Here is a 26,434-nt window from a genome sequence, read left to right as displayed (position 1 = left end):
AGTCAGTGTCATCCGGTGTGTTTAATTCTGAGTTTAATTAGGTAGTAATAGTCTTAGTGGACCAAAAACTCTAATTTGTTTAGCAGCTCAGATGCAACTTAATGGATTTTGATTGAAATTCAAATGACACACCTCAAGAAAGCTCAAGAAAATTAGCTGAAAGGATGGCTGCTAACCAGTTTTATTTATTTTTGTATCAGCCAGACATGATTGTGTATGACTATAATTACAGCCACTATAGTGTACAGTCCAGTGAAACAGTCTGGAGATGCTTTGCTCCAAAGGTGAGCCTCATACAAGCTCAGACAGAGGTAAACTGAAGATATTGAGATTTTTCTCTGTGATATTCTTGTAGTCCTCGGGCTGTGGAGCTCTCCTGGGCTTTGCACAGCCTCTGAACTGGGGGAGACTGAAAGATCAACAGAAAGAGGAGATGACAGGTAGTCACCTCGGAGACGCGCACAGACTGAAAAGATCTGAGACCTCGTCCCAAGCGGCACCTAATAGTTTGCCATTATGTCTTCTTTTTCATCTTATTCCTTTGCACATGAAGATGATGATTCACTAGGAAGAGGGAGATTATATATATATTTATAAATACTTCCAACAAGGCAGTTTCTCGTTTATTAAGCCTGAGTTTAAACACCATCATGTTACATGTTTTTTCACTTTCTTACATCACGAGTGTATTTCTGCCCTGAAGCACCGCTATGCCGCTCAGATCTCCAAACTCAATTACATATTATTGGAAAAAAAAGCCAGGGATAGATCATTCAGACGCTCAATTCACAAAATTGGTTAATTTAAAATTGGGGATTACATTCCAAACCTTTTAACCTTACGATTTCAGGTTTTTGAACTCTACAAGGATATTTAAAATTAAGATGAAAGCAAATATAAAAAAAATTTGTTTGCTGTGAATGTTTTATTTATTTGTTGATTTTTCTCTTTTCTTTCTGTGCATTTCAATGGAATAGTAATTATCCATTTTCCATCCAAAAAGCTATTTACTTTAATCATAAAAAAACTATATAAGAATACTGATAAAAAAATACAAAGGAGGAACTTTAAACAAAAAAAAGTTAATAAAATTTACGACTGCAAATTATTTGAAACACAGATCTATTTCCTGGAGAGAAAAAAAGCTTTGAAAAAGTGTAAGTCAGGATTTGATGAATCAGTATTGATGAAAAATCCATTAGTTGGATTTATTTCTACAAACTCTAATCTAATTTTAACGCTCTTTACACTAATCACAACAAAACAAAAACTGGGCCATCCATTTTTTTGTAAAATTTAAATGTAAAAGATTTGGAGTACTAGTGAAATCAACTAAAGCACTGAATCAAGCCACATCTTACACCATATGCGTAATGGAACACAGTGTGTTCAAATGCTTGGGTCTGGCTCTTATTTATGAAGATCTTTGAAGGCGTGCCTCAAGTCCCAAATTTAGGTTCCATTTTATTTTATTATTATATCATTAATTTATGTCGAAATCTCTCAAAGTCTTTTCATCACTTGTATGGGAAAGATATAATCCATTATACTTGCTCCTCTTTGACTGTGTATTTGCAGTCTGCCATTCTGTTCTTCAGTTCCATTCACACTTACTGACATTGACTATTGAATGCTGAAAAAAACTCAAGTCAGGATGTTTTCACATAAACACAAATTACCGAAAAAAACATATAACATCATTACACGCTGCACAAGGTAAATCCATGGATGCAGTTTCAAGCTTAAGTACCTTGTATGTTTTGTTAGATCAGGAGTTGTCTTTACAGGCACATATTGCAAATGGGATCTGTAAGCTGAGGCTTGGATTCTATTACAGAAATGAATCCTGCTTTTTCCTCAGAGCGTGTAAACTCCTATTATCTGCAACCTTTTTACCTTTGTTGGATTATGGGGATTTTTTTCATGTGCATGCCTCTACAAAATGCCTTTACTAAACCCGGTGCATCACTGTGCTCTAAGGTTTCTAACACATCACTGTGAATGTGTACATCACAGCAGAGTGACCTTCATTGTGTATGCAAAGGTGTACTCACTGGAAACTCTTCTTAAGCTTGTTCCAATTTATTTAAATTCTCCTCAACAACGGTCAAGAAGTCGTTATGATCTTTGTTCAGGTAGCTCTTATCATTCGCATATTACCCGTTTTTGGACCAATTTGGGAAAACCAGCTTTTCTGCTGCCTCTTCTGCCTGGGACACTGCAAACTCAGATCCAGTGGTTTAGTTTTATTCTTTTTGGTGCCAAGTTTCCAAAAATGAATAGTTTGATTATTTGTGAGCACAAAATCTTTTTTGACATCACTTTTAGATATTTCCTGTTTGCTTTTAAAGGATTTGTTTGAAATAAAAACTCATACTCAAATTACCATTTTGTGCACAGCAATTAGCATTGTGTGGCCACAAATTAGTAGTAACAATTGACGATATAAAAGAAAACCTAAATTGTCCCCACAAAATACTAATTTGTGCGCAGAAAATGCTAATGTGTTCGCACATTAAATGCTAATATTTGCCCACAAAACAAAAAAAATGTACTTTATTTAATATTTATTTGAAGAGAAATAATTCACATCAATGAACCCTTCTGCAAATGTGCCGGTGTTTTAGCTGCAAAGGTCATTTTTAACTGTAGTTACAATTAACAAACATAAAAAACACACAAACTCAATGCAAAAATGATCATTTGTGGCCACAAATTATTATTTTGAAGGAACTATTTATTATTTTTAGAGTGTCATGTTCAAAGGTCCATAATGAAAAAAATCCAAAAAGAATCTTTTAAAGTGTTTATGTTCCTAATTGCTGGTCTTCTATTATTAATGCCAAATGCCAGTTTTATGTCGGTTTTTATTTTCTTTTGGCTTTTTATTTTTTATTTTTTTATGACATGTTCTGCTGAGCTTTTGTCAAGGTTGCCCTTGAAAAAGAAACTTTGACCTCAATCGGTTATTGTCTGATCAAATAAAATAAAATAAATAAAAATCTAGACAAATGAGCAATCCTCAACCCCTTCATTATTCCCAATTACATAAAAAACCTTCTAGAGTGTTTTTTCCTGTCAAGGGGATGGTAAATTAAATGTCCCAGAATTGACCAATCACCAAATTCCTTTTTTCATTTTAACCTTTCTTGATCCATGATTTTTTAAGATAAAAATAATTTAATTTATAATGCTCAAAGAAACCCTCAGTTATCAACGTTTTGAAATTCTCCCATTGACATTTGACTCCATGTCCAGCTTTTGTCCTCTTTTTATTTGTTTTTGCCCACTGGTGAAAAGCTCTACTTTTTGTTATCAGGATACAGTTAATAGATATGCAAATTCATGCCAACGCACACAGTGTTAGACTCCTTTTCCTGACAGAAAGAGAGCAGTAGAACTGAATGTTTTCTCTGCAGAGACAAGGTCGACAGTAGAGCATCAAAGGCTTTTTGTCAAATAAAGACATTAATAAATGTGCAAAATGTGTTGTTCGTAAGCATGGAAATAACACATTAAATAACACATCACTCTGAATTTGCATCTTTATGTCTAAGTTTTTGTTTTGTTCAGTCACTTTGATATTAGGAGCCTATTGCATTAAAAGAGGCTGCAGCTTTACAGGAAAAGTCTTTTCCTGCTGTAATTCTATCAACATTTTCCAGTAATTTCTTAAAGTTTTAACAGGCTTTCATTTTTTTATTAATAAAATAACATTAGACGCAGTTTTTAAAATTAGCTCTTTATTGATCTCCTAAACTTAGTTTCTTTCATTATTTAAAATATTAGTAATATATTTTTTGTGCTATTTGAACTTGCTGACATATTTTAAACAAAAATTTTGAAATGAAGATTTTTTTACTTTTTAAGAAAATAAAACTGTCCAAAAATGGCTGACCGAATGAGGGGTGTTGCCCTTGTGATGCTGAAAAAGAAACAGTAAGAAAAGAAAAACGAAATCTATGGTTATTTTGAATGAATGAATGAATGAATGAATGAATGAATGAATGAATGAATGAATGAATGAATGAATGAATGAATGAACTTTATTTCTAGAATACATAAAAGACAGATAAGAATTCAACAGTTAAAAGGAAAAAAAGATGCCACCAACTGTTAAGAATCAAGGCCAGTTTTTAGTTGATGTTTTAAAAACAGGTCTGATGTCATATATAGAAAATTATGGAATAAACTGGATTAAATGGAAAATTACTCCATAATTGGAATATTCTGGCATAAAATGAAATAAATGCAATACTTATTCTAGTTTACTCCAGAATAAACTGGAATAAAGGAAATAGTATTCCATAATTTGAATATTATAGAATAAACTAAATATTGTTTCATAATTGGAATGATGTGGAATATTATTCCATAACTGGAATATTGCTGTCACAAAACAGACAGACGGCTGGTTCCAGTTGCAACGGGTTTATTAGCTCAGCTAAAAGTTTGCAGAGCTAAAGCAGGGTCAGGCAGGAATGGGAGTTCAAGTCCCAGCTGAAACAGGGCTGAACACCAATGGGGGCCCTCTGTTCTCCACATGCATGTGTGGGTTTTCTCCGGGGACTCCAGCTTCCCACGGTCCAAAAAAATAACATGCTTCATAAATTAATTGGTTACGTTAAATTGTCCTTAGGTTTGAGTGTGCATGGGTGTTTGATCCGTGGCCCTGCAACAGACTTGCAACCTGTCCTGGATGTCCCCTGCCCTCACCCACAAATGGCCGGGATAGGTTCCGGAGGCCCCATGACCCCGAAAGGGAAAAAGCGTGTTTCGAAAATGAATGAATGAATATCCCATAAATTAAATATTGTGGAATAAACTGAAATAAGTGAAATATTTTTCCTTGAATGAAATATAGTGGAATTAATAGAATATTATTCCATAGTTGGAATATTGTGAAATAAACTGAAATAAATGGAATATTATTCCATAACTGAAGGCTGACAACGGAAAAAGCATCGTCGCCTCAGTGTTTTTGTCCCTGATCTGGGCACATGAAGTAGATACTGGTTGGCAGACCTCATAAAAAGCTCTGTCAAGTGATATGGGGCAGGGCCAAGAAGAGCTTGAAATGGTTTTAAAGCTCATTTTTCCATTCACGACTGGCTAAATCAGTTTCTGCGTCTTCACAGGCTGAAGGATCCTCCTTTCTGCAGATGGGGGCTTCTCTGGAGCAGCAGGTCATCTCCATGTTTAAGGTACAGCAGAGCCCTGTTTTAACACAGTATAGCTTTTAATAACAAGTAGTCCACACGTTAGATTTGACAGCTGGTATCTCTGCTGATTAACACCATACCCGAGCATTATGGATGTCAGGGTGGGAATCCCTGACCCACTTCCCTAACCTAGTAGAATGTGGGTTTATCATGGATTGTACAAAGTCTCAAGGGATCAGATTACGTTCAAGGTGTTTAAAAGTAATCTGAGTACTTTGTCTAATTTTAACCCATTATCATAGCAAAACCTTTTTTTGTTTATTTGTTTGTTTAAAAAACTATGAGTTGGGTTAAAATGAAACCACTATAACCTAAAACATTAGTATTTTTCCAAAAAAAGTACTCCAAAAATATATCCCAGCATGAATTGTGTTGAAAAAATAACCCAAGTGTTTAAAGAGTGTGTCGAACTGCAGAAAATCTCAAAAGTGCGGCATTTTCCATTACTTATCTTTGGTAACTTCAATGCAAAACCCAAAATCTGCAAACATTAAAAAGAATGCATCGCTACAGAAGCGGTGTGTGAAGTGAACCAGGAACTGAATGGTTTGGGAAATATTTTAAGAAGATCCTGCTAGATTTCTAACTTCTTTGTAGATCTTGGAGGAGTACGACTGGGGCGAGTTTGCTGTGATCACCAGTTTGCTGCCAGGCTATGACACCTTTGTGGACATAGTGCAGTCATACACGGACACGTCCTACTTCCTGTGGGATCTGCAGGACGTCATGACTTTAGAAATGTCTGTTGGAGCAAATGACCTGAAGACCAAACGCATGTTGCAGCAGGTTCGTTGAGTAAGAAGCTATCCTCTTTTGTTTTTTAAATGTTGAATTGATTTTCACGCTTCTGAAGGAAAATGACACTAACTGAAGGAGACAGTTCTGTCGCTGTGGGAAACACAGTTTGCTGCTTCTTGAATGATCCTGCATCACCAGAGGGCCACAATTGAGAATATGTTTTTTTATGAAAGCATATAAAGTATAATCTTCAGGTAAAGAAATAGGCAGGACATAAGATTTAACAAATTAAAGGAAGAAAAAGCCAACAAATTTTTTCCCCTTATTTTGTATTCACTTACTCTTTCTTTCTTTTTTTTTTTAAATATGTATGCCAATTAGTTGTGCTGAATTATTTTACAATATGGGCAACATTTCTTTTTTATAAAAAAAAATGTAACTGTATTTTCCTCAAGGAAAAATAACTTTCACAGATAAAATATATACTGTTTCCTATTTTATATAATTTCTACAACTTCAATTGCTAAAAAGGTTACCTGTTAAACAGGTTGCAAATATTCTGCCAGATTTAGTCGTTTAAAATATTTAAGTAACACTTTTAATTTGAACTCTGAGCATCTGGTGTTTTTGGCTTCTGGAAAGCAGCACAGCTCTGTTCTTTGAATCCCTGCATAAACCCGCTCTGTCTGCAGGTGGACTCCCAGGTCCTGCTGGCGTACTGCTCTCACGACGAGGCGCAATACTTGTTCCGTCAGGCAGCTGAGGTGGGTCTGTTGGGCCCGGGGTACATCTGGATTCTCCCCAGCCTGGCCGTAGGCAATCCCAACAGCCCCCCACCTGCCAGCTTCCCTGTGGGTGTGATTGGTGTGATTACAGACCAGTGGAGGAAAAGCTTGAGGCAAAGGGTGAGGGAGGGTGTTGCCATTGTTGCCAAAGGGGCAGAAGGTTTCAAGAGGGATTATGGGTTCATTCCTGAAGGATACGGGGATTGCAGCAAGCCAGCAAAACAGTTTGACAACAACACACTGTTCAGGTGAGACATCCCAAGATAACTTAAACCTGAACATCCTTTTGGAATGTTGTTGTTTTTTTTTTACAGAAATCCTCTAGACATAAATTCAGCAAAAACCCAATAACGTAATAAAAATATAATCCACACTTTTGCTGTTCGAAATGAAAAAATTGTGGAAATAATGTTTTGGAAACTTGATAAATTACAGTAAAATTGTTTGTAATCCATTTATAGTTTTTTTAATTAAAATTCTAAATTTGATTATTTTATTCCCTTAGAGGTTAAAAATTGGTTGAAGAGCAGTCACATAAAAGTAAAAGTCTCCTTTTCTACATTTCTATGCATCAGTCTTTGGTTTCTTAGGCCTTAAAGTTACCATAGTTTTTTTTTTAATAATGAATAACTCATTTTAGATTAAATTGAAGTCTTACTTTGCGTTCACCACACACATTATAAGTTTACATGCAACTTTTCTATTATATTTTCCTATCAATTTAGAGCAAGCTAGGTTTGATAAATTGATGCATATTTTTGGTCTTTACTTGAAAAAAACAATAAACAAACAACATGAAAAAGGTGTGTGAATAGGAAGCTGTACATAGTCCATTGTAGCCATCTGTCTTTAAAGGCGTACCGTACTTCGTAACATTTTACAATAAAAAACACAAAAAAATTGCTCATTTGAAAAACACAAAACCTGCTTTGTTAAAATCGTATTCACATGAACCCTTATGAGGGGTTTGACCCCTGTGGGTGCTGCTGATTTTTGGGTTATCCGGGGCCGTAGAGGGTTGCAGAAAGTAGTGGCTGCATCTAAAGGGGGCTCAGGTGTGTCTAATGTCGTAAAAATGAAAAGCAGGATTGTCATGTGTGTGGTAAGGGTTTTGTTAAGTATGTGTTAGAAAAATGCAAGTTGCACGCACGATATCTTCACGCAGCACTCTGGTCATTAGTAAGGCGTGTGTACTGGCCCCTTACTGACCACTCAAATGCTGCACACATAGGTTGCACAAGTGCCCGTAGGAATCCAACACAAGCAATTTCTTAAAGCCAGGTTGTCTGCAATGGTCATTCAAAGAGCGAAGACCTTTCCCTCAAACTGCATTATTGGGTTTCCTGCAGGATTCAGTGGGGGGATAGAAATAAGAAAAGATCCCTAAGACATACCTGTGTCTCACGTACTTCCCCCTTACTTACCCTTAGGTGTTGCTTAAGTACTATTCGATCATTTGTGCCCTAAACTGAACAGGTCGACTTATTCTCTAAAAAGTAATGATGATGAGGGTCGCCATTTTCCCATAAAAAAGATCATGTAAAATCTATAGTTGACTTTGTTCCTACAGAAGTACTGAAACGTCATACGGTGATGACAAAAAGATCATTTTCTATAAGAAAAAACTAGCAGTTTGTGTCCAAAAAGTCTGTCTTTGACTTGTTTTTGTTGTAATCAAATAGCAAGTTACAATAAAACTATAAGGCAGATACTAACTTAACATGTGTTTTACAATGCTAATTAGTTTGTATTAATTATTTACAGCCCAGTCTATAAAGAATTTATGACTTAACAGAGAATAAAACTTTAAACAGAAAAGCTCTGATGTCCAACCAATTACCTGTTGTTATTAAGCTCCAATTAGCTTCTTCCCCTCTTAAATCAAACCTTCCAGTGGGAGCTTTAGGCTTCATTTGTGCATTTGTCATTGCCCACGAATGGGTAATAATGCATGTGTGAAATCCTTTAGTCAGGTTTTCTGATTGCATACCTCTTTTTTTTCCTGCTTTGCATAAACACACAGGCACATGCTGAATGTGACGTGGGAAAGGAAAGATTTGTCGTTTAACAGCCAAGGCTTCCTCTCCAACCCGTCCATGGTCATCATCACTTTGGACCGAGAAAGACAATGGGACAAGGTAAACTAAATGCAAAATTATGATATTATGTTAAGAGCATCCATTAAAATGGACTTAGTGTAGCAGTTGCATTTATCATTTAAAATGAGCAAACTCCATATTCACAGCTGTCTGTAGTAGTGCACTCCACTGTCACAAGGTAATCTGACAAAGACGACCTTAAAAATATTGTGTACTCAGATTACTGACACACATAAGCAATCAATGGTTGCTGAATATTTAAAGTCATTATTTATTTTTAGGGTTCAGATTCGTTACAGTGGAGCAGATTCAAAAGAAAGATCTCAACAGAATAAAAAATGGCTTTAGGTTTTGACCTCATTTTTGTTGTTACAGCACGCAGAGGGGTAAATATAGATGCCACAATGTGGTGACATCTAGACTGATGTATCTGTTTTCAGAAGAAAACGAAACTTGCATGCTCATGTTTATGGAGAATTAGTAATTGTGACTTTAATAAAATATTTTTTTTGTTTTTCCTGCTTTGCAGAATCTGTGAAACATTTCAACTGTAGTACAGTTCAACTGTATACTTTTCCATTATCTCTCAAAACTTCCATGGAGTTTTTATAGTATGTTCTTGATAGGATTTCCATTTTAAAAAGACAGAATTGAAAATGTTTATTTTTAATGTTTTATTTTGATAGTACTTTTTCAAAGTCTTGTGTTTCCTGTGTGATCACTCGCTCTGTAATGGCTACTTGATCAATCCCAGAGTACGCAAAGCGTTTTACGGCACTTACAGGCATCTTTTGAAGTGTTAATAACAATGATAATCTCTTAAATGTTCACAATAATGAAAAAGATTTAATTTTGACAAAAAACGAAAGAAAAATCCTTACTGTGCATGTGCAAAGTAAGGCTGGATTTACCTTATCCGTAGCACGCATATGCAAAGCTTTTCTTCTTCTTTTGTTTTGTTTGATGTCAGTTTTTTTTACTAGTGTACTAGTATACCGCCACTTACCGACACTTTATTTACTTAGTTAACACAGACACGTTATTGATGGCTAATTTGGCTGCAAAAGTGAATGCAGTATCCTGGGAGGCATCTCCTCAGAGTAAAGTCCTCCTCTTTTCCCGTTCCCAACATGTAAAAAATAAAATTGATCAACCAAAGAGAATGGCTGCAAGCCGTGTGGTTGTTATCACGCATCGTTGAGATTTTCATTGTCTGTAATGAGGATTAGACAGTACAGTGTTGCATTTAGGCGACGTTCTTTTATTTTGTGGAGCTGTAATTCAATCAGGGAAAGCTCTCTGTTGCACAAAGTTGTGTGATCATAGTTATCCACTGTTGAAGTTGTAAAGGAGGCAGAACTGTTAAGCAATGCTAACAGGCGCTAATCTTTTCTTTAAATATTTATATTAATTATTTAATCATGAATTCCAAGGTTTACAATCGTGGAACAATAAACGTACAGATTACGGGAGCTAATTTATTTCAAATATCTTAACGGTTGCAATGTTGGCGACAAGTGGAAGTGATGTCACATTCGCACATGTGTGGTGTTGATTGGGTACCCGTTATGCCACGTACACACTATACATGTGTGGTGCATTCAAGAACGCGCTGAACGTAGGTTGTTGTACTCGCTTTTGGCATATGGTGTTCACACAGGTCTGTCGCTACCAGCACATGTACTCACAGTGGGAAAAGATGCGAAATGTTGAAACAGATTAAATTTCATTAATCTTTTTCCAGACTTTTTCTTTCACTCTATGACTTGGTGTCGTAGAAATCTGGCTGGGTACAAACTACAATTGTGAATTTTTCCTTCACAATCACTTTTCAAAAGGTTGGTATTTGGTTTGAAAAGGACGCTGCTTATATTTCACTACCAAATCCAAGTCCCTGATTGGTCAAAGTTTAACTGGTTTAACTTTCAATTGCTGCACGTTTTTTGTTGAGCCCAAAAAGAGTCTTAAAAACTTGCGTAGCAACGCGTGAACATGATAGTTTTGAACGCAGAAGCCCAAAACCCACTCTTAAATCACTCGCTCGAACGTTTCGAGTTTCTGAGCCTGGCGTGAAGGTAGCATTACATATCAGGTAGCGACAACTACATTTTACAGTGTTTGACGGCTTTTTTGAAAAAAACAACTAAACACAGAAGCAAAATCTTGCTGCTTGTTTTATTTCTTTCCTGGAAAGACAAACTTCTTTTATCAGTGTCGGGTCTTCCCAGGTTTGTATACGTTTGTCTGTGTATGGACAGGGATGTGGCTGTAATCATGCTGAAATGGGTGTTGGGCATGTGTGGAGGCCATCAACAGTCCATACTTTGTCCATAAGCTCCTCAGTGTACCAGAACGTTGTAGAGACACATGTGAGGCCATCTGTCTGACAGCAAAGGCTGGGTTAAAACCGGGTCATGAAACAGAACAATGACCTGAAATCCCAATCAGAGGAATTATAGCGTGTAAAAGTTCAATCGTTTCATTCAATTTGGAAGAAATATTTTTATAAATGACTGTTTTTGAGTTTGAGGTCTTATTTGTGCGGTATCCATAGGTGTCTGTGTCTGCCGTCTCAATCCCATTTCTTTTCATCCCTGCCTCATTACTTCCTGATCGCTCAACGCATGTTCGTCTTCTCCTCCCACTGTCATGTATCTCATCTGTTATGATGACACATCCGTGTTCTCTTTTCAAGGTTCTCTCCGTCACTGTGACAATCTGACAGGTTAACATGATGTTGCTCCGCATCCTCGGGTGGGGGTGACATTTGTCTCTACATTTACACAATTTTTTTCTCTGTACTTTTTACTTTTTACCTGAAGATTAATCCTCTTTTTTTGGCATCCATAGATCAAACATAATTTCTTTTTTTTTGTTTTTGTTTCACCCTGCACCAAATCAAAGGACTTTAACTGCATCAGCAGTTTCAAGGCCTTGCATTTTTGTAGCCGGTTGACCTTGCGCTACAGTGTTTGAGTTACCCTGCAGGTGTCTTTCTTTGTGGATGTTTTCTCCCTCTAATTACTCTGGTTTCCTCCCAAAGCCTAAAACATGCAGGTTAAGTTGACTGCTGTTTTAAATAGCCCCCAGGTGAGAGTGTGTGGTTATCTAACTGTGTCGCCTTGTAAACCTATGCTCACGCCACTCTTGCACTGTGCGTTCAACTAACAAATTCCAATTAAAAGTCTACGTAAAGACGTGTAAATTAGCATTTCCGGCATCCGCATTTAAAACTCTCACTTTCATGCATCGCTATACAAGTTTCTATGATTGTTTTTGGGTTCTATGTACAAAACACGCAGCCATTGAACGCATGTTCATAGTTAAACCAGATCAAACTGTGACCAATAAGGGACTCGGCTTTGGTAGTGATGTATGGACGGTGTCCCTTTCAACTCATGGAGGTGCCAAATTCACGAGAATTGTGACACTTTGACATTTTGCACTTAACCTCTTCCAACTGTAGGTGGTGGACATGAGCTAAACAGTAGCAAAAGAAAAAGAAGAAGAAGCCCCTCCTTGCTTGTCCAGTGTGAACCCCATGGGTTAAACGTGCATTCTTAAATGTGCGTCTGTTGTGAAAATTGCACAACAGACTGGTAACCTGCAAAGAAAATATACCGTCTCCTGCCAGATGAAAGCTGGATTCAAATCTGGGGGACTAAAAAGTCCAATTTTTGTTGTGTGGTTAGATTTCTATTTTTTTAGTTTTTGTTTGTTTGTTTGTTTTATTCATTGAACAACTTAAATAAAAAAAAAAGAAATCATGAAACACTGAAGTAAAACCTAGCATAAATCAAGGGCCTTTGGTTTAAAGGTAAACATAAAGATGAAAAGTTGATTTTCACAAGGAAAAGTATAAAAATAGCTAAAAAAAAGATTTTTTTTTGGTCGATTTCAAACACGGGCACCTCGCTGTGAATTTGCCAACAACATTTTCTAAAGATGGCATTTCTGAATTTACTTTATTTAGTTATTAATAACAATAAAACACCAGTGATCTTATTTTTCTGATTAAACAGACAAGACTGCTAAGGTTGATGACTTAATCTGGATTTTCTGTAATATGACCAGAGTTAAGTAGTAGCCTTAGCTTTGTGGTGTGAAAGCAGGATCAAAAACAGACTGTTAATTTGCTGAATCTGAAACTGATGGGAATCTCTGCAAGTGCCACTAATGAGATGATCTGACAAGATAGCGGGGTGCAGAGTTTGCTTAAATAAGAAGAGGCCAGTGAATGCCATGGTCCGGATTACTGAGATAAAACAGACGTTCACTTAGGAAACATGAGTGGGACAGAAATTGTGACAGTCCATGTGGGAATTTTTTATGTGGTGATTTTGCTGGTGCAATGTGTGTAGTTTATTTATTTATTTTTTTGAGAAATTAACTAAAGTGAAAGATCAAAACACACTTAAAGGAACTGGCTTATTATATTTGAATGTTTGATTCTATTTTTTTTAATCCTAAATCATGTTTATTATGTTTTTATGAAGCAGCTTCTAGGTCTTTTGCTTTTTTTACATATTCACTTTTGCACAATAAGAGATTGTTTTTAAATTTGTAATTCTGAAGCTGCCTAACTAACCTTATGCGTGTTGTTCTTTTCATGAACTCTAAATTTTCTTTGGGATTGTAAAAGTTTCCCCAGTTAAGTTTTTTATCAGTTCAGAAAAATGCTAAGAATGCTTCTGAAACAAGAATGCTCATTTAAAAAGCTGACTAAGTCGGGGTTAATGGCCGACGAAGTGTGCATTATTGGAAGCAACCGCTTTGCTTCGGACGGTTCAGGCTTCAACGGCGTGCATTATTAAGTGATAATGCACACTTCGAAGGCCATTAACCTGCTTATACCATGGTCACTTACAAAAGAAATAAATAGTAACAAATTTTTAGAGGTATTAGGACTATTTTATTACGTAAAAAATAGTCGCGCCACCGCTGCAGTCAAGATTCTGCGATATAAAGCGATATATATATATGCTGATCTTTCCAATGGGTTGAATAAAGCATCGGTTCAGAAGGTTCACCTCTCACTGCTTGTTTTTGTCCAGATGATGAAGCAAAAGGTTGTTTTAAAGAAGCCGGCACAGTGATACAGAAGATTTAAGATAGGTGACCGGAACTTCTTTTTTCACCGTGCGGTTATCCTGTTGTATATCACTTTTTAATGGACACCCAGCAGCCAATCAGAATCGAGTAATCACCCGGACCATTGCATAAAAATATAAAAATAAACAAACACCTAATTCATGTGTTTTGACAGAAATAGTATGGTTTTGCAATCACAAAACCAGTGCATTGTTTAGTAGAGTCATCCACATATTTGGCTTTTGGAGGAGTTGATCTGTTTGACAGATGAAACTTTCTCATATCGTGCAACTAACTTTGATACGAAACCCTTTTCACCAGTTGGTTTGCACCAGAGCTCTACACAAAGGTTTGTTTCCTCCAATAATCTGCTTTGATTTAACAGGTCTAAAAGTCAATCTAAAGTAAAAGTAAAAAAAATTCTTTGCAAGTGAACTTATGTGGTTTGGAAGAAATGCAGATTGAAATTCACTGATGAATTTTTGATTTTTTGACAAAAAGCAAAAAAAACGAGTTTTCGTTTGTATCCATTACTAAAGGTGCTTTTTTATGAATATTCAAGATGGCCGCCCCTTGCCAAGGTCAAAGGTCAACGAAACTTCTTTGGTTATTGTAGAATTACGCTGGCGGCATATGTGTGCGATTTCGTGAAAATCGCTTGAACAAAAGTGTCGTTTTCCTATATTGTCAAAAAATACGAAATTCGCCATTTCTCTGAGTTCGCCACAAAATGGCCGCCAAGCCGTAGGTCGTGTGGCCATCCCATAATGATTTCATAACTACTTTGGGATATCTCCAACACGGGTGTTTTGGTTTCGTTGCTCTCATTTGAAATTTTTTTTTTTGGCCCCATAAGCAATTTTCGGCCCATTCATTTTTTTGACGGGAACGCTCGCTGTGATGTCATCGACTTCGGGGGGGGGGGTTGGCGTTCTCTTTGCAGAAAATTCATTTTCAATTTATCCTAGGTGTGTGCCAATTTTGGTGAGTTTTCGGGTATGTGGTGGGGGTCAAATTTGCGATCAACGGATCCGTTAGAAACGGGAATAATAATAATAATAATAATAATAATAATAATAAACGAACCAGAAACAATATAGAAGTTTTTGCAGTCAGGTGGCCTATGTATTTCAATGCGGCCTGTCTTTTACTATAGGCTGGGCATGTCTTTTTGGCTTTAAACCCTTCTATTGAGGGATTTTTTTGGCTTTTTCGTGTTTTTGTCGTCATTTTTGCGACTACAATTTTGTCGTTTGTGCGGTGGTGTTGTGCGTGTGTGTGTGTATTTTTGTTGCGTTACACAATTGTCGCGTCGTTTTGTGCTTTGGCCGACTTTTGACCCCATTTTTTGGCGTTTTGACGCGTTTTTTTACGTATTGGACCTTTTTGAGTGTTCGACCCTCGCAGCAGTTACAATATGGTCCTTGCACTCTGTGAGTGCTGCGGGCCATAATTAAAAATTACCAGCACAATCAAAGTTGTAAAAGTTTAATATTTAGGTTTAAATTTTTAAATAAAAAATTCACTGGCTGTCCCTGCCTGGTCAAATCAGCCAAACGTTTATGATGTTAAAGCCCCTTCGACTAAAATGTATGTATTAATTTAAACAGTTTACAGGTTTCTTTTGATATTGTCATCAACAAAATTTGTTTAAAAGGAGCAACACTGGTGAATAAAATGTAAAAAAAAAAAGTTTTAGATCAAGCAAAATATATTGATCAGTGAATACTTAAACTAAGTTATTACCAAAAAAAAACCTCATGTAAAGTAAATGATAATAGAAATCAAAATATGGGGCTTTAAAATGACACAAATCCCAGTCGTCCATGCACAACAAAAGAAAAACTATTTGCAGATGAACAAATGAAGAGTTGATCTAACACAGCGGCTTCATTAAATCTATAAGGGCGCTTGTTTCTCCAGCAGTATGTTGCGAGCTCACTAAGGCTCATTAGGTTTCCTGATGTGACAGTGTCCTGGTTCTTGCAAAGAAGGTTTCAGAGATCCTATCATCATGCAACTCTTTCAACGACCCACCATTGTGACGCATTTGTAATCTAAAGTCAGACGGCTTGTTCCTAGATTTGCTGTAAATTTATTTCCACATCGGTGAACTTTATTAGCACTGAAGAATTTTTGCTCCAACAGTACAGAAGCTGGAGTGAATATAGACCCAAATAATAAACAGATACAATCGCTGGGAAAATTCACATCTTTGAGTTGTGACACTGTTGAATAATCAACAAAATGAACACAGATCAAACGCACTACATTCAGAGATGAATTATTAATGTGATGCTGTTGGTTTTGCTGTTTATAAATGTGTTTTGGGTGTTCTCACTACCACGCTCAAAGATTTAAATCGCTTCATATGTATTAATGAAAATTGTTCTTTCATCTTTTAATCCTCTTCCTCTGGGTGGGAGAAGAAAAAAAAAAGATAATGAATTAATTTAATAAATCATCCAGCTTGTAGGGAAGAGACGGTGAAAAGAAAAGAGGTTGTCACAGAGGTCGCAGTTTACCTTCAAACGTGCATGTTTGCGATACCAATGAGCTCATCCTCTGCCGTCCTCTCTGTTCAGGTTGGAACATTCGCTCGGGGCATCCTTCAAGTCCGCTACCCCATCTGGCCGCGGTATGGCAGCTTCCTGGAGCATGTGTCTGACGACCGTCACCTGACCGTAGCCACCCTGGAGGAGCATCCCTTTGTCATGGTTGAGAACGTAGACCCGGGAACCGGCACATGTGTGCGCAACACTGTGCCCTGCAGGCGTCAGTCCAACTACACAGAGAGGTACACAAACGAAACCCAAACTCCTCATTAATCATATCTTAAAATGCAGGTTTCGTGTTTTGTGATTCCTTAGAGCTGTCAGTCATGGCCTGAAGGGGGGTGGGGGGGTGGGCAATATCCAATGCAAATTTTTTGGCCCCAAGTTCAACAGCTGTAACATTCAACATCTGACCCAGCTCGAATAAGCCGATCTAACACGTCTCGCATTAAATATTTTGTCTCAAAAACTGCCTCAGACTGATCTCTGGCCTCCTTTGGAGGCTAAAGAGTGAGTAGACTGCGGCTCCTCCTATGACCTTTTTAACTTGACTTCCAGAAAAATTGATTTGAATGGACTTCAATGTTTACAACCTGTGGTTAACGTGCTGTGCAGAACAGAACGCAGCAGAACAAGATTTGATGGAGACATGTCCAAAAGCAGGTACATCAAAGTTTTCGTGGAGAGAAGCTAAAAAGCCTTAAAACCAGCTGTGAAGCACTATGTATTTTCTTCATTGATGTAGTACAGTACAGGAACATTTTCATCAAACCAAGACAAAAAATAACACATTTTTTCACATTTATAATGGTTTATATTATTTAAAATTTTCGATTAAAGAAAGTATGTCAATGCTCTGAATTTGTAAAGGATTTTTATAAAATTGAATTGAAAGGACAGCAGTGTCTTGTCTGGCAGTAACAAAGTTGGTTTTAGATGTCTACAAAATCCCACATTAGCACTACAGAGCTGTAGAAAATGGTTAAAAATAGGCATGTATATTATTTGATTCTAATTTTGTCTATTCATCACTTTATCAAGAAGACATTCATACAATATTAATTCATTAATATAAAAGAAGGCAAACGAATAATTAACTCAACATTTTTCAAAAAAGGTTATGCCATCTAAAACACTGGAAGAAACACAAATAAAATAATTAGATGGTACGGGGGAAACAATCAAAATGAAATGATTAAAAAAAATACGTCAACAAATCATGTTCACTTACTTAGAACATAAATAAAACAGAAAAAACTAACTGAAAAACATGAATGAAAATCATGTACCATGCTTCTACAAAACCTCACTTTTTTATTACTGGAGGTGAACAGAAAATAGATTTGTGTATTTTTCACAGTATAAGTCGCAATTTTTTTTGGCATAGTTTGGCCAGGGGTACGACTTATATGTCCTTTTAAAAAATATATAAACTCATATTTTTGTTAATTTCCAACTAACACTAGAGGGCACTGTAGGAATTTATTTCAATATTTACTACTGACAGAAACGCAGAAGAAGCACTGTCCCAAACAAATATGGTGGAAAATCTAATCATTCTCCTTAACTTTCTAAAATTTTAACTTGCATTGAGACACGGGTTGTACAGTGGTGCAGTGGTTAGCGCTTTTGCCTTGCATAAAGCCCCCCGGTTCAAGTCCCAGCTGGGGGACCTGAAACAGAACACATATATATGTATATATCTTTTTATGCTCTGAATTTACTTATATGAGGTTTTTTCTACTGTGCTTTTTTTGTTTTTGTTTGCGTCTGTGCCTTATACGCCCCAAAATAAGGTATGTAAAAGATTCTGCATATTTGGGCTACAGGATCATGCACCATTTTTGAAAATTAACATTTGCCACACTATAAGGGAATCTTAAAAGCCTTAACGAGATATTCTGCGTGTCACCAGTTTGCAACCACAAACTGGCTCAAAGTCAGACAAAATTTTTCCCAGAGTTCTCTTAAGATGTGGTGGATAAATATGGCATACTTAGACACTTATTTTGAAGACAGGTATAGGAACCCTGCTGCCCATGTGTTGGAAATATCCTTGGGCAAAGCACTGAACTATACATTGCTCCTGCTGGTTATGGGTTGGCGGCCGTATTCTGCAGCGGTTCAGTGTGTGAACGTGTGTGTGCATTGGTGAATTAAACTATGACTGTTCGGCACTTTGGGCCTTCTAAAAAGGTAGTAAAACACTATCTAAGTATGCACCATTCACCATTTCTAGTTCAGAGTGCCTTATATATAACAAAAGTACAAAAATAGACCATTCATTGACGGTGCTCCTAATACCAACCCCTCCATAAAAGTTTTCAAACATGGTTCTTTACAAGCTTCAGCACTTTGTCCTTCTAATAATGAGACGTTTTTGGACATTTTGACAAAAATGGCACTGTGAGCAAAAGCAAAATTAACACTACTTTTCTGGTTGTGAAAAATCAAACTTAGATATGTAGGTAATATTAGATTGTCTACAGGACTTGCTAACGTTTCATTCCACGAGTCCACCAGTAGCTCCTCTGCACAGCAGAGCATTCTGAAGACAAATGCGGTGCTATCTGTCCAACAGACGATGGCTGGGCCAAACAGGATCGAACATTCATTCCATGCACTGCAGCAGCTTATCTAACACTCAGAGGGAAAAAACAAATCTCAGCTTGTTGCAATGATCCAGTCAAAGTCGTCATGTTGACTCTGACAGTAGCTGGACATTTAATGATCCCTGCTATACCCAGAGTCAGGTTTGTTATAAATAAACATCACCTGGGTTGTAAAATGTGCTGTGCTGCGGCTCATCTGCTCTTCTGTTTAACTGATGTAGACCAAATGCTTTATTGTATGTCCTGTTGCATAAAAAAGAATGGATGGAGTATTTTCTTTGAACAGAACTGTATAATACCTTCTACTTAAAACTGTATGAAAAACATTTCCATTGACATCTGTTCTCTCCACGTTCCTGCACTTTAGATCATTGCAAACCTCCACACTTCATTAGGCAGGGAGTAATTGTGTCTGCTGAGTGTCTGCACACTTTTTTAAAAACATACCTTTTGTGTCAAAAACAGATCGCAGCTTGCAGAAAACAGACATTAAATAGCTATTACCTTCGAGTGCCTGCACCTCATCAGTAATGTCTTCATTTGGTCAAAACAACTCCTCACAGTGCACACAAAATGAGAGACTGTTTACAATAGTTTTAATGTTTGTCCACAGGTTTGTTGGACAACCAACATAACTGCAGGATGGAAATATAAGCTTAAAATTTCTCTATTTAAAATATAAAAGTGGCAACTTTGTCACGCCGTGGGGGGGAGGCTAGAGAGCCGGTAGGACCCAGATGCAGAGGCGGAGGCACACTGTTTAGGGACTAGAGGGTTTAATACAAAACAAAAGGCGCTGCAGAGCAGGATGACAAAACCAAAAAACAAAAACTCCCTGTGGCGTGGCATGAAACAAGGAACATGGCTTGAAGACGTGAACACCGAGACAATGGCTAATGGACCAGCACAGGAGGAAGGCAGAGACAAGACTTATATACAGACAGGGCAGACAAGACACAGGTGAACACGATCAGGGCAGTTGGGGACCAAAGGAAGTAAAACTCAAGAAACAAGACAAGACAGGAAACCTTTCAAAATAAAACAGGAAACAGAACCAAACAAGACAGAACAAGAACTAAAACGAAAAACAAGACACAACAAACTCAAACCATGACAAACTTGGTTGACTTTCAACTTTGCTAGTAATGCAGGGGAAAAAACCTGAATGAATACTGTGTAATTGTATTTGAAGTATTAATTAAACAATAATAGTTTAATAGTTTCAGAAAGTAAAGTGTGGAACTGTGTCCACAAAAATGTAATTGAAAATGGAAATTTTCCCTACTATGTTTCCACCGCCTTCTGCAATGAGCGTTTAAGTGACCACTTTTAACACGAACTCTATGTAATCACACGTAATTGTGCGTTTTGTGCTTCTGGTTAAATACTTGTTCATGCGAAGCAAAGCACATTTTTAAGGTTGTTTTCGGGCTCTATGTACAAAACGTGCAGGCGTTGAACGTGCATTGAAAGTTAAACCAGGTCAAGCTTTGACTAAATAGGGATCCAGCTTTGGTGGTGATATTTGGATGGCATCTGTTTTAAGTTACAGAAGTTGCCAACCGTTTGAAAACTGATCATGGAGGAGAATTGCCGTTTGTGCCACAATGGTGACTTGAAGCGTAATATTTTACGTTTTATAAACCCCGAGTTCCCATGTGGTTTATACAATCTCTTGTATGATATCTTGTATGATACCTTGTGCTATCCTAGGCACTTTAACATTGGGAGTTGGGTCATCTAGACCCACTATACAGTGTGCCGAAACCTTTTTCTTCTATGATTTGTGATCTTCACTGGTGTCCATGGATTACATGAAATCTTTCCACCTTTAGCCACCTTTTTCATGGTATGGAGAACACATCAATGCAAGGATGGGGTCATCTAAGATAGCACAAGGGTTAAAATAAAATTTTTGCATTTTGGAATTTTCAAGTTATGATTACAGTTTGAAAAACAAAGATGAAAACGTAAAGGTTAATGGCCAAGAATTAAGGACTTTAATAATAAGGAAATTATTCGTTTGCCTACTAACTGGTTAATGTTTATTTATTTTGTGAGTGACCATGGTATAAGCGAGTTAATGGCCTTCAAAGTGTGCATTATCACTTTTTAAGGCACGCCGTGGAAGCCTGAGTCGTCCGACACGAAGTGCGTTAAAAGGTGATAATGCACACTTCGAAGGCCATTAACCCGCTTATACCATGGTCACTTACAAAATAAATAAACATTAACCGGTTTTTAGTCCTTAATTATTGTTTTTGTTCTGATTTGGATCGCAAATAGTCCGCTTTTCATAAAAAGCGGACTATTTGTTACGTGGTGCAGCGCCTTGTCATGGTAACGAGACAATGCGCCGCACCACCGCTGCAGTCAAGATTCGGCGATATAAAGCAATACATATATGATGATCTTTCCGATGGGCTGAATGAAGCATTGGTTCAGAGAGAAAGTTCACCTCTTACCGTTTGTTTTTGTCAAGATGATGAAGCAAAAGGTTGTTTTAAAGAAGCCGGCGCATTGACAAAGAAGATTTTTAGGTGACCGGAACTTCTCTTTGGGGCGTGTGGTTATTACCGTGCGTTATCACTTTTTAATGCACACCCAGCAGCTAATCAGAATCAAGTTTTCACCCAGACCATGGTATAATAATACACTACATAGAAAAACTATCCAGAATATGGAACAGTTTCTCACTTGTCTTGATGTTGAGTGTTGAGCGAGGAAGCCACTTGAAATGTTTCATGAAGGTTTTAAGTCCATTAGCCATGACCCAAGTTCAAATACCCAGAAAAAGACACAGAAGTACCAGCATTGCTGCAGATACATTAAAAGTGCCAGCGTTGAAGTCCCCAAAAAAAGGAACTTCTCTTTTTTCAGCAGGAAGCTTCACAAACTTTAGCAGAAATCTATCATAATATCTCAGATGTTGAAAGATTCTCGAGTTAAAATCCTGACCAAGTCTACGTAAAGAGGGACAGCCAGCTTAAGGTTGAGCTGGGAAACCGTTTCACTGACAAATTTCTTTTTAAAGTCACACATTAGCAGCATGTTCACTGTGCAGAAAATTCACCTCTTTTTCGATTTTCAATCAACCTTTTATTCACCTGCCTAGCAAAAAAACAAACAATTAAGTCGACGAATGCTCTTTGTGCTCTCAACAGCGAGTCCATATGCTGGTGTGTCCGCTATATGCAGATTGTGGATCTGATCATCTCTGGCACATTAATTATAGAAAGAGATATGGAGCGGCTGTTCTTGGATGCAATGCCACATTGATTGCCAGTAAAGAAGATTTATCTGTTCGATACAGAGACATCTGTCAAAGCATGGGACAATGTTATCCCGCCGAGGGTTTCTCTTTGACAATTTCTCTTAGCCTGGCATGTCCTATTTGGAAGGTGACCAACAAACAGGAAGCGGGGAAAGAGTAAGAGAGAGGACCGCTTATTTATAAATCACATAATCTGAGAAGATTCTCCGTAGAGCAGATGTTTGGCATGATTAAAACTTTTTGTCTTGCTCATTAAAATCCGAGCCTTTGGATGGATGATGGTTTCTTTTGCCAGAGGGCTGAGTCCACCTCTGCACTGATTAGGAGCAGGAATTCCTCTCTTAGCAATCTGATTTGAAAAGCTTTTACTCCAAAAACAGGAAAATATCCTTGAGACATTTAAATGATATATAATATAAAAAAAGAAAAATGTGTGATAAGAAATTTTTAAAAAGCGTTTGCGTCACTGTTAATTTTTCGTTCACAGCAGATTCAATTAGTTTGAAGGGACACACGTGTCTGGTTGCATCTGTTTTAGCTTTCAGATGTGATTCATTTATTGTGACAGTTTTAATGAAATGTATCATAGTGAACATGACTGAACATGTCGTCCTCATGTTGATTTTCCCTTTAAAAACATTGGTAAAGATCAACAGGATATTACAATATGTTAGAGTGTGACTTTGAAAGTGAATTTGGATTCAACTCTTTGCCCTTACTATCCTTAAAACATTAGAAATGTCCTAAATGTCGTTATTTTGGTGTTTTTTGGCACGTTCTTGTGGCATTTTCTCATGATGGAGGACATATAAAAAGAAAATTAAGCTCAAATTAGCATTTTTGAGGATTTCTTTATTCAAATCATTAAGAATCAGGAGCAGATAAAAAAGGCCTTTTAAAAAGATTGTATTTGTGACGTAGAAAAAGGCACTACGCGGGCCTCAAGCTCCCTACTCTGAGCTCTCAGTAACAGAGAGGGGAAGGGGGGCGGGGTTGCTCCAGATCTAAACTGTTCAGAGGCGAATTTCTAATGAACTGCTGCAGCTTTGCAGAAACTTTGTTCTAAAAACAACAATTTTTATTTTCAATTTTGGCAAACAACAGCATAATCATTATTAAGAGGCCATTGTGAACATCTTTACAATAGATCAAAAGGTGACCAGGGTGGGACTTTAAAGGGCTTAGAGGAAGACTATTCAGGAAGATTTTATTAGCTCTAAAGTTTTAACTTTTTAAACTTTTATATTTGATGTTGCATTGTGTCTTGTGCAATATTTTTCAAGCTACTGACACACCACGCTAAACGTGGTGCTTTTTCTTCTTTTTACTAGCGCATGTCTGCCACCTTCAGTTGGAAGAGCCTTGGTGCAAACTGTCAAAGCAGTACAAATCTTGCATGCCTTGCTCCAGGAATATATGAACTGAGTAGAATATATGAACGACTTAGCGTCATTATTCCAGCCGGGCACAAACTGCAATTATTAATTTCTCTTATTAATTTCTCCTCGATAATGAATTTTTAAATGGTTGGCACTTCCATGATTTAAAATAGACGTTATTAAAATGTCACTACCAAAGTCAGGTCCCTGATTGGTCAAAGTTTGACCTTGTTTAACTTGAAATGCATATTCAATAGCTGCATGTTTTGCACGCAGTGCCCATAAACGGTTGCAAAAACTGGCATAGCTACACCTGACAACGTGAGTTTTAAACACAAGAGCCCGAAACGCTAATTTATTAACAGACTATTCATTGGAAGCAGTCGCTAGAACTCTCACTGCTGAGGGAGTGTGAATGTTGCTTCATACAGACAAGTGCTCCTTGGGAACAGAGATCCTGCACTCATGACTTTAAAGAAATAGTTAAAATATTTTTGATAAATATGATTAAAATACAAGCTGTTTGTCAGCCGACTAGTCTTAATGTTCTGAAATATCTCAAACAAATTTGTAACCCTTGTGCTATCCTAGGCACTTTAACATTGGGAGTGGGGTCATCTAGACCCACTAGACAGTGCGTTAAACCTCATTTGTGATCTTCACTGGTGTCCAAGGATTACATGAAATCCTCTTCACCTTTGTCCACCGTTGTCATGGTAGGGATAACACGTCAATATAAGGGTGGGCTCATTGGATGGCACAAGGGTTAAATGTTCATATTTTTAAATAAAAAGTGCATACATTCACATGTCACAGTTTCGATTGTGGAGCCCTAGGCTGCAACTTGAAGGAACTAACTAATGTGGTTTTTAGGGTAATCAAAGTGTTGCTGTCATTTTGGTGCAACCACACTAAGCCAATGATGAAAGCTTTTATTGTCTATATGATTTTCATATCAGGGGGTTTCTGGGTATTGTGTTGCATATGTGAGGACACAGTTTACTTCCATTTTTTTTGGTTTTATGATAAAATATAATAAAATGAAGAATTGTGATTTTTATCATCTAATGTTTGTTTGGCTCTGTAAAGAACATCTTACTCTGGAATCTAATTCTGAACTTAATACATTAGGTTAAACTGACCCCTTTTTGTTAATAAATGCATAAAACAATGAGAAACTTTCTGTGGTTGAGGAAAACCAGTTTTTCCCCTCCTTTTGTGTAGTTATTTGATACCTCCCTTATCTCCTTCTCCTCCCCCATCCTTTCTAAAACTTTGGCCTCTTCCCTCTCAGGGTTTATCTGGACCTTCACTATGAGCTTTCTGTCAGTTTTTCACCTGAGAATCTTCATCTCTATGGTCCAGCTGCCTCATCCTCTCCTCCACGCTGCGCCAGTTTTTGGGCAGTTTGTGGAGACCACACAGCGTAGCATAAATGCCGCCATTCCCCGGAGGACGGCGCCGAGTGTATAAACACAAGACGACCCAGTTTGAGACGGTTTTTGTGTGCACTGGTGAATTGCTAGTGGAGTGTGTATAATGACGACAGGTGGCCGACTCTTGCAGCAGTTAATTAACACTGAATTTATCAGAATTAGATCCCCATGAAAGAAAAAGCTGTCAGAGTACAATTCGTTTTTTTATGTTAAAATGAATGCACGCACTTTAAAAAAACAATCTGTTAGTCTTAATCACTTGACAGAATTCCTTCATTTAATCCTCCGCTCTTGTTTTGTGGTTTTTCTCATCACTTTTTAGTGCTAACATGACTCAATTTTTAAAACCTATTTAACTAAATATTTTTTTTCCAGCGTTTGTGTTTTCGAATAGTACCCTAACCTTATTTTTACTCAAAAGTCTTTCTTCTGCTGTCTTCCTCTATACCCCATTAAGTAGTGAGGCCAAAGAGTGGAAGTGAGTGTCCCATAGATCCTTTAATAAACTCTGATTATAGGCCATCAAGGTCACTCAGCCATGTGCTGTGGCCTTTGTTACAATGGTGTATTTCTGCATGGTTACAGTTTTCTGGTCTCTCCCCCATCGCTCCAAAAGACACTTACATTGATTTTAGCTAATGATCCTGCAAGTGGCTGCCCTTCACAGAGCTTTCTGCTTTACTTTGGACCAAGTTAAACAACGGCTTTTGCCTCTGGAGCTAAATATGGGAACATTTCCAGCTCCCAGGGAAGAAGTTATTCATGTCAAGATGCTAAAAAATATATATTTTTTATAATTTTGCATATGTCTTTCTCTCTTTGCCTGCAGTGTTTTTGGCCCCACAGAGTCTTACACCAAATTGTGCTGCAAAGGTTTCTGCATAGACATCCTCAAGAAGCTGTCCCGAAACATCAAGTTCTCCTTTGACCTTTATTTGGTCACCAATGGAAAACACGGCAAACTGGTCCACGGAGTTTGGAACGGCATGATCGGGGAGGTGAGAAATGCACAGCTGCCTCAGTCAAGATACAAAATTAAATAAATAAATAAATAAAAGACTTATAGAAATTCACTGAAGTAGTCGCAAGCAACATTTTTGTCATTTCAAGTATGTTTGGAAGAAACATGTTCAGGTGGGTTGATTTAAAAAGCTGAATTCAACCAGTGCAGAGCAGAAATTTGCATAAAATCTGTTCACACAGGTTTGCCGCCAAAAAACTTCTGTATTTTTAGGCTCAAACT

The 26,434-nt window shown here is 37.3% G+C and overlaps 1 protein-coding gene across 1 annotated transcript in view; it reads left to right on the top strand.

Moving 5' to 3' along the window:
- Nucleotides 1-26,434, top strand: part of LOC101166504 (glutamate receptor ionotropic, NMDA 2C) — an 85,842-nt gene that overhangs the window by 33,988 nt on the left and 25,420 nt on the right. Inside the window, exons 4-9 of the mRNA XM_078938160.1 lie at nt 5,139-5,204; nt 5,820-6,008; nt 6,653-6,993; nt 8,769-8,883; nt 16,521-16,732; nt 26,021-26,189. Of these exons, the coding sequence (XP_078794286.1) occupies nt 5,139-5,204; nt 5,820-6,008; nt 6,653-6,993; nt 8,769-8,883; nt 16,521-16,732; nt 26,021-26,189 (1,092 nt within the window). The remainder of the gene's footprint in view (nt 1-5,138; nt 5,205-5,819; nt 6,009-6,652; nt 6,994-8,768; nt 8,884-16,520; nt 16,733-26,020; nt 26,190-26,434) is intronic.

This window comes from Oryzias latipes, chromosome 19, assembly GCF_053564925.1.
Source record: "Oryzias latipes strain Hd-rR chromosome 19, Olatipes_Hd-rR_3.1".
Classification (NCBI taxonomy): Eukaryota; Metazoa; Chordata; class Actinopteri; order Beloniformes; family Adrianichthyidae; genus Oryzias; species Oryzias latipes.
Note: the sequence above shows the minus strand (reverse complement) of the source record. Positions and strands in the feature narration are given on the sequence as shown.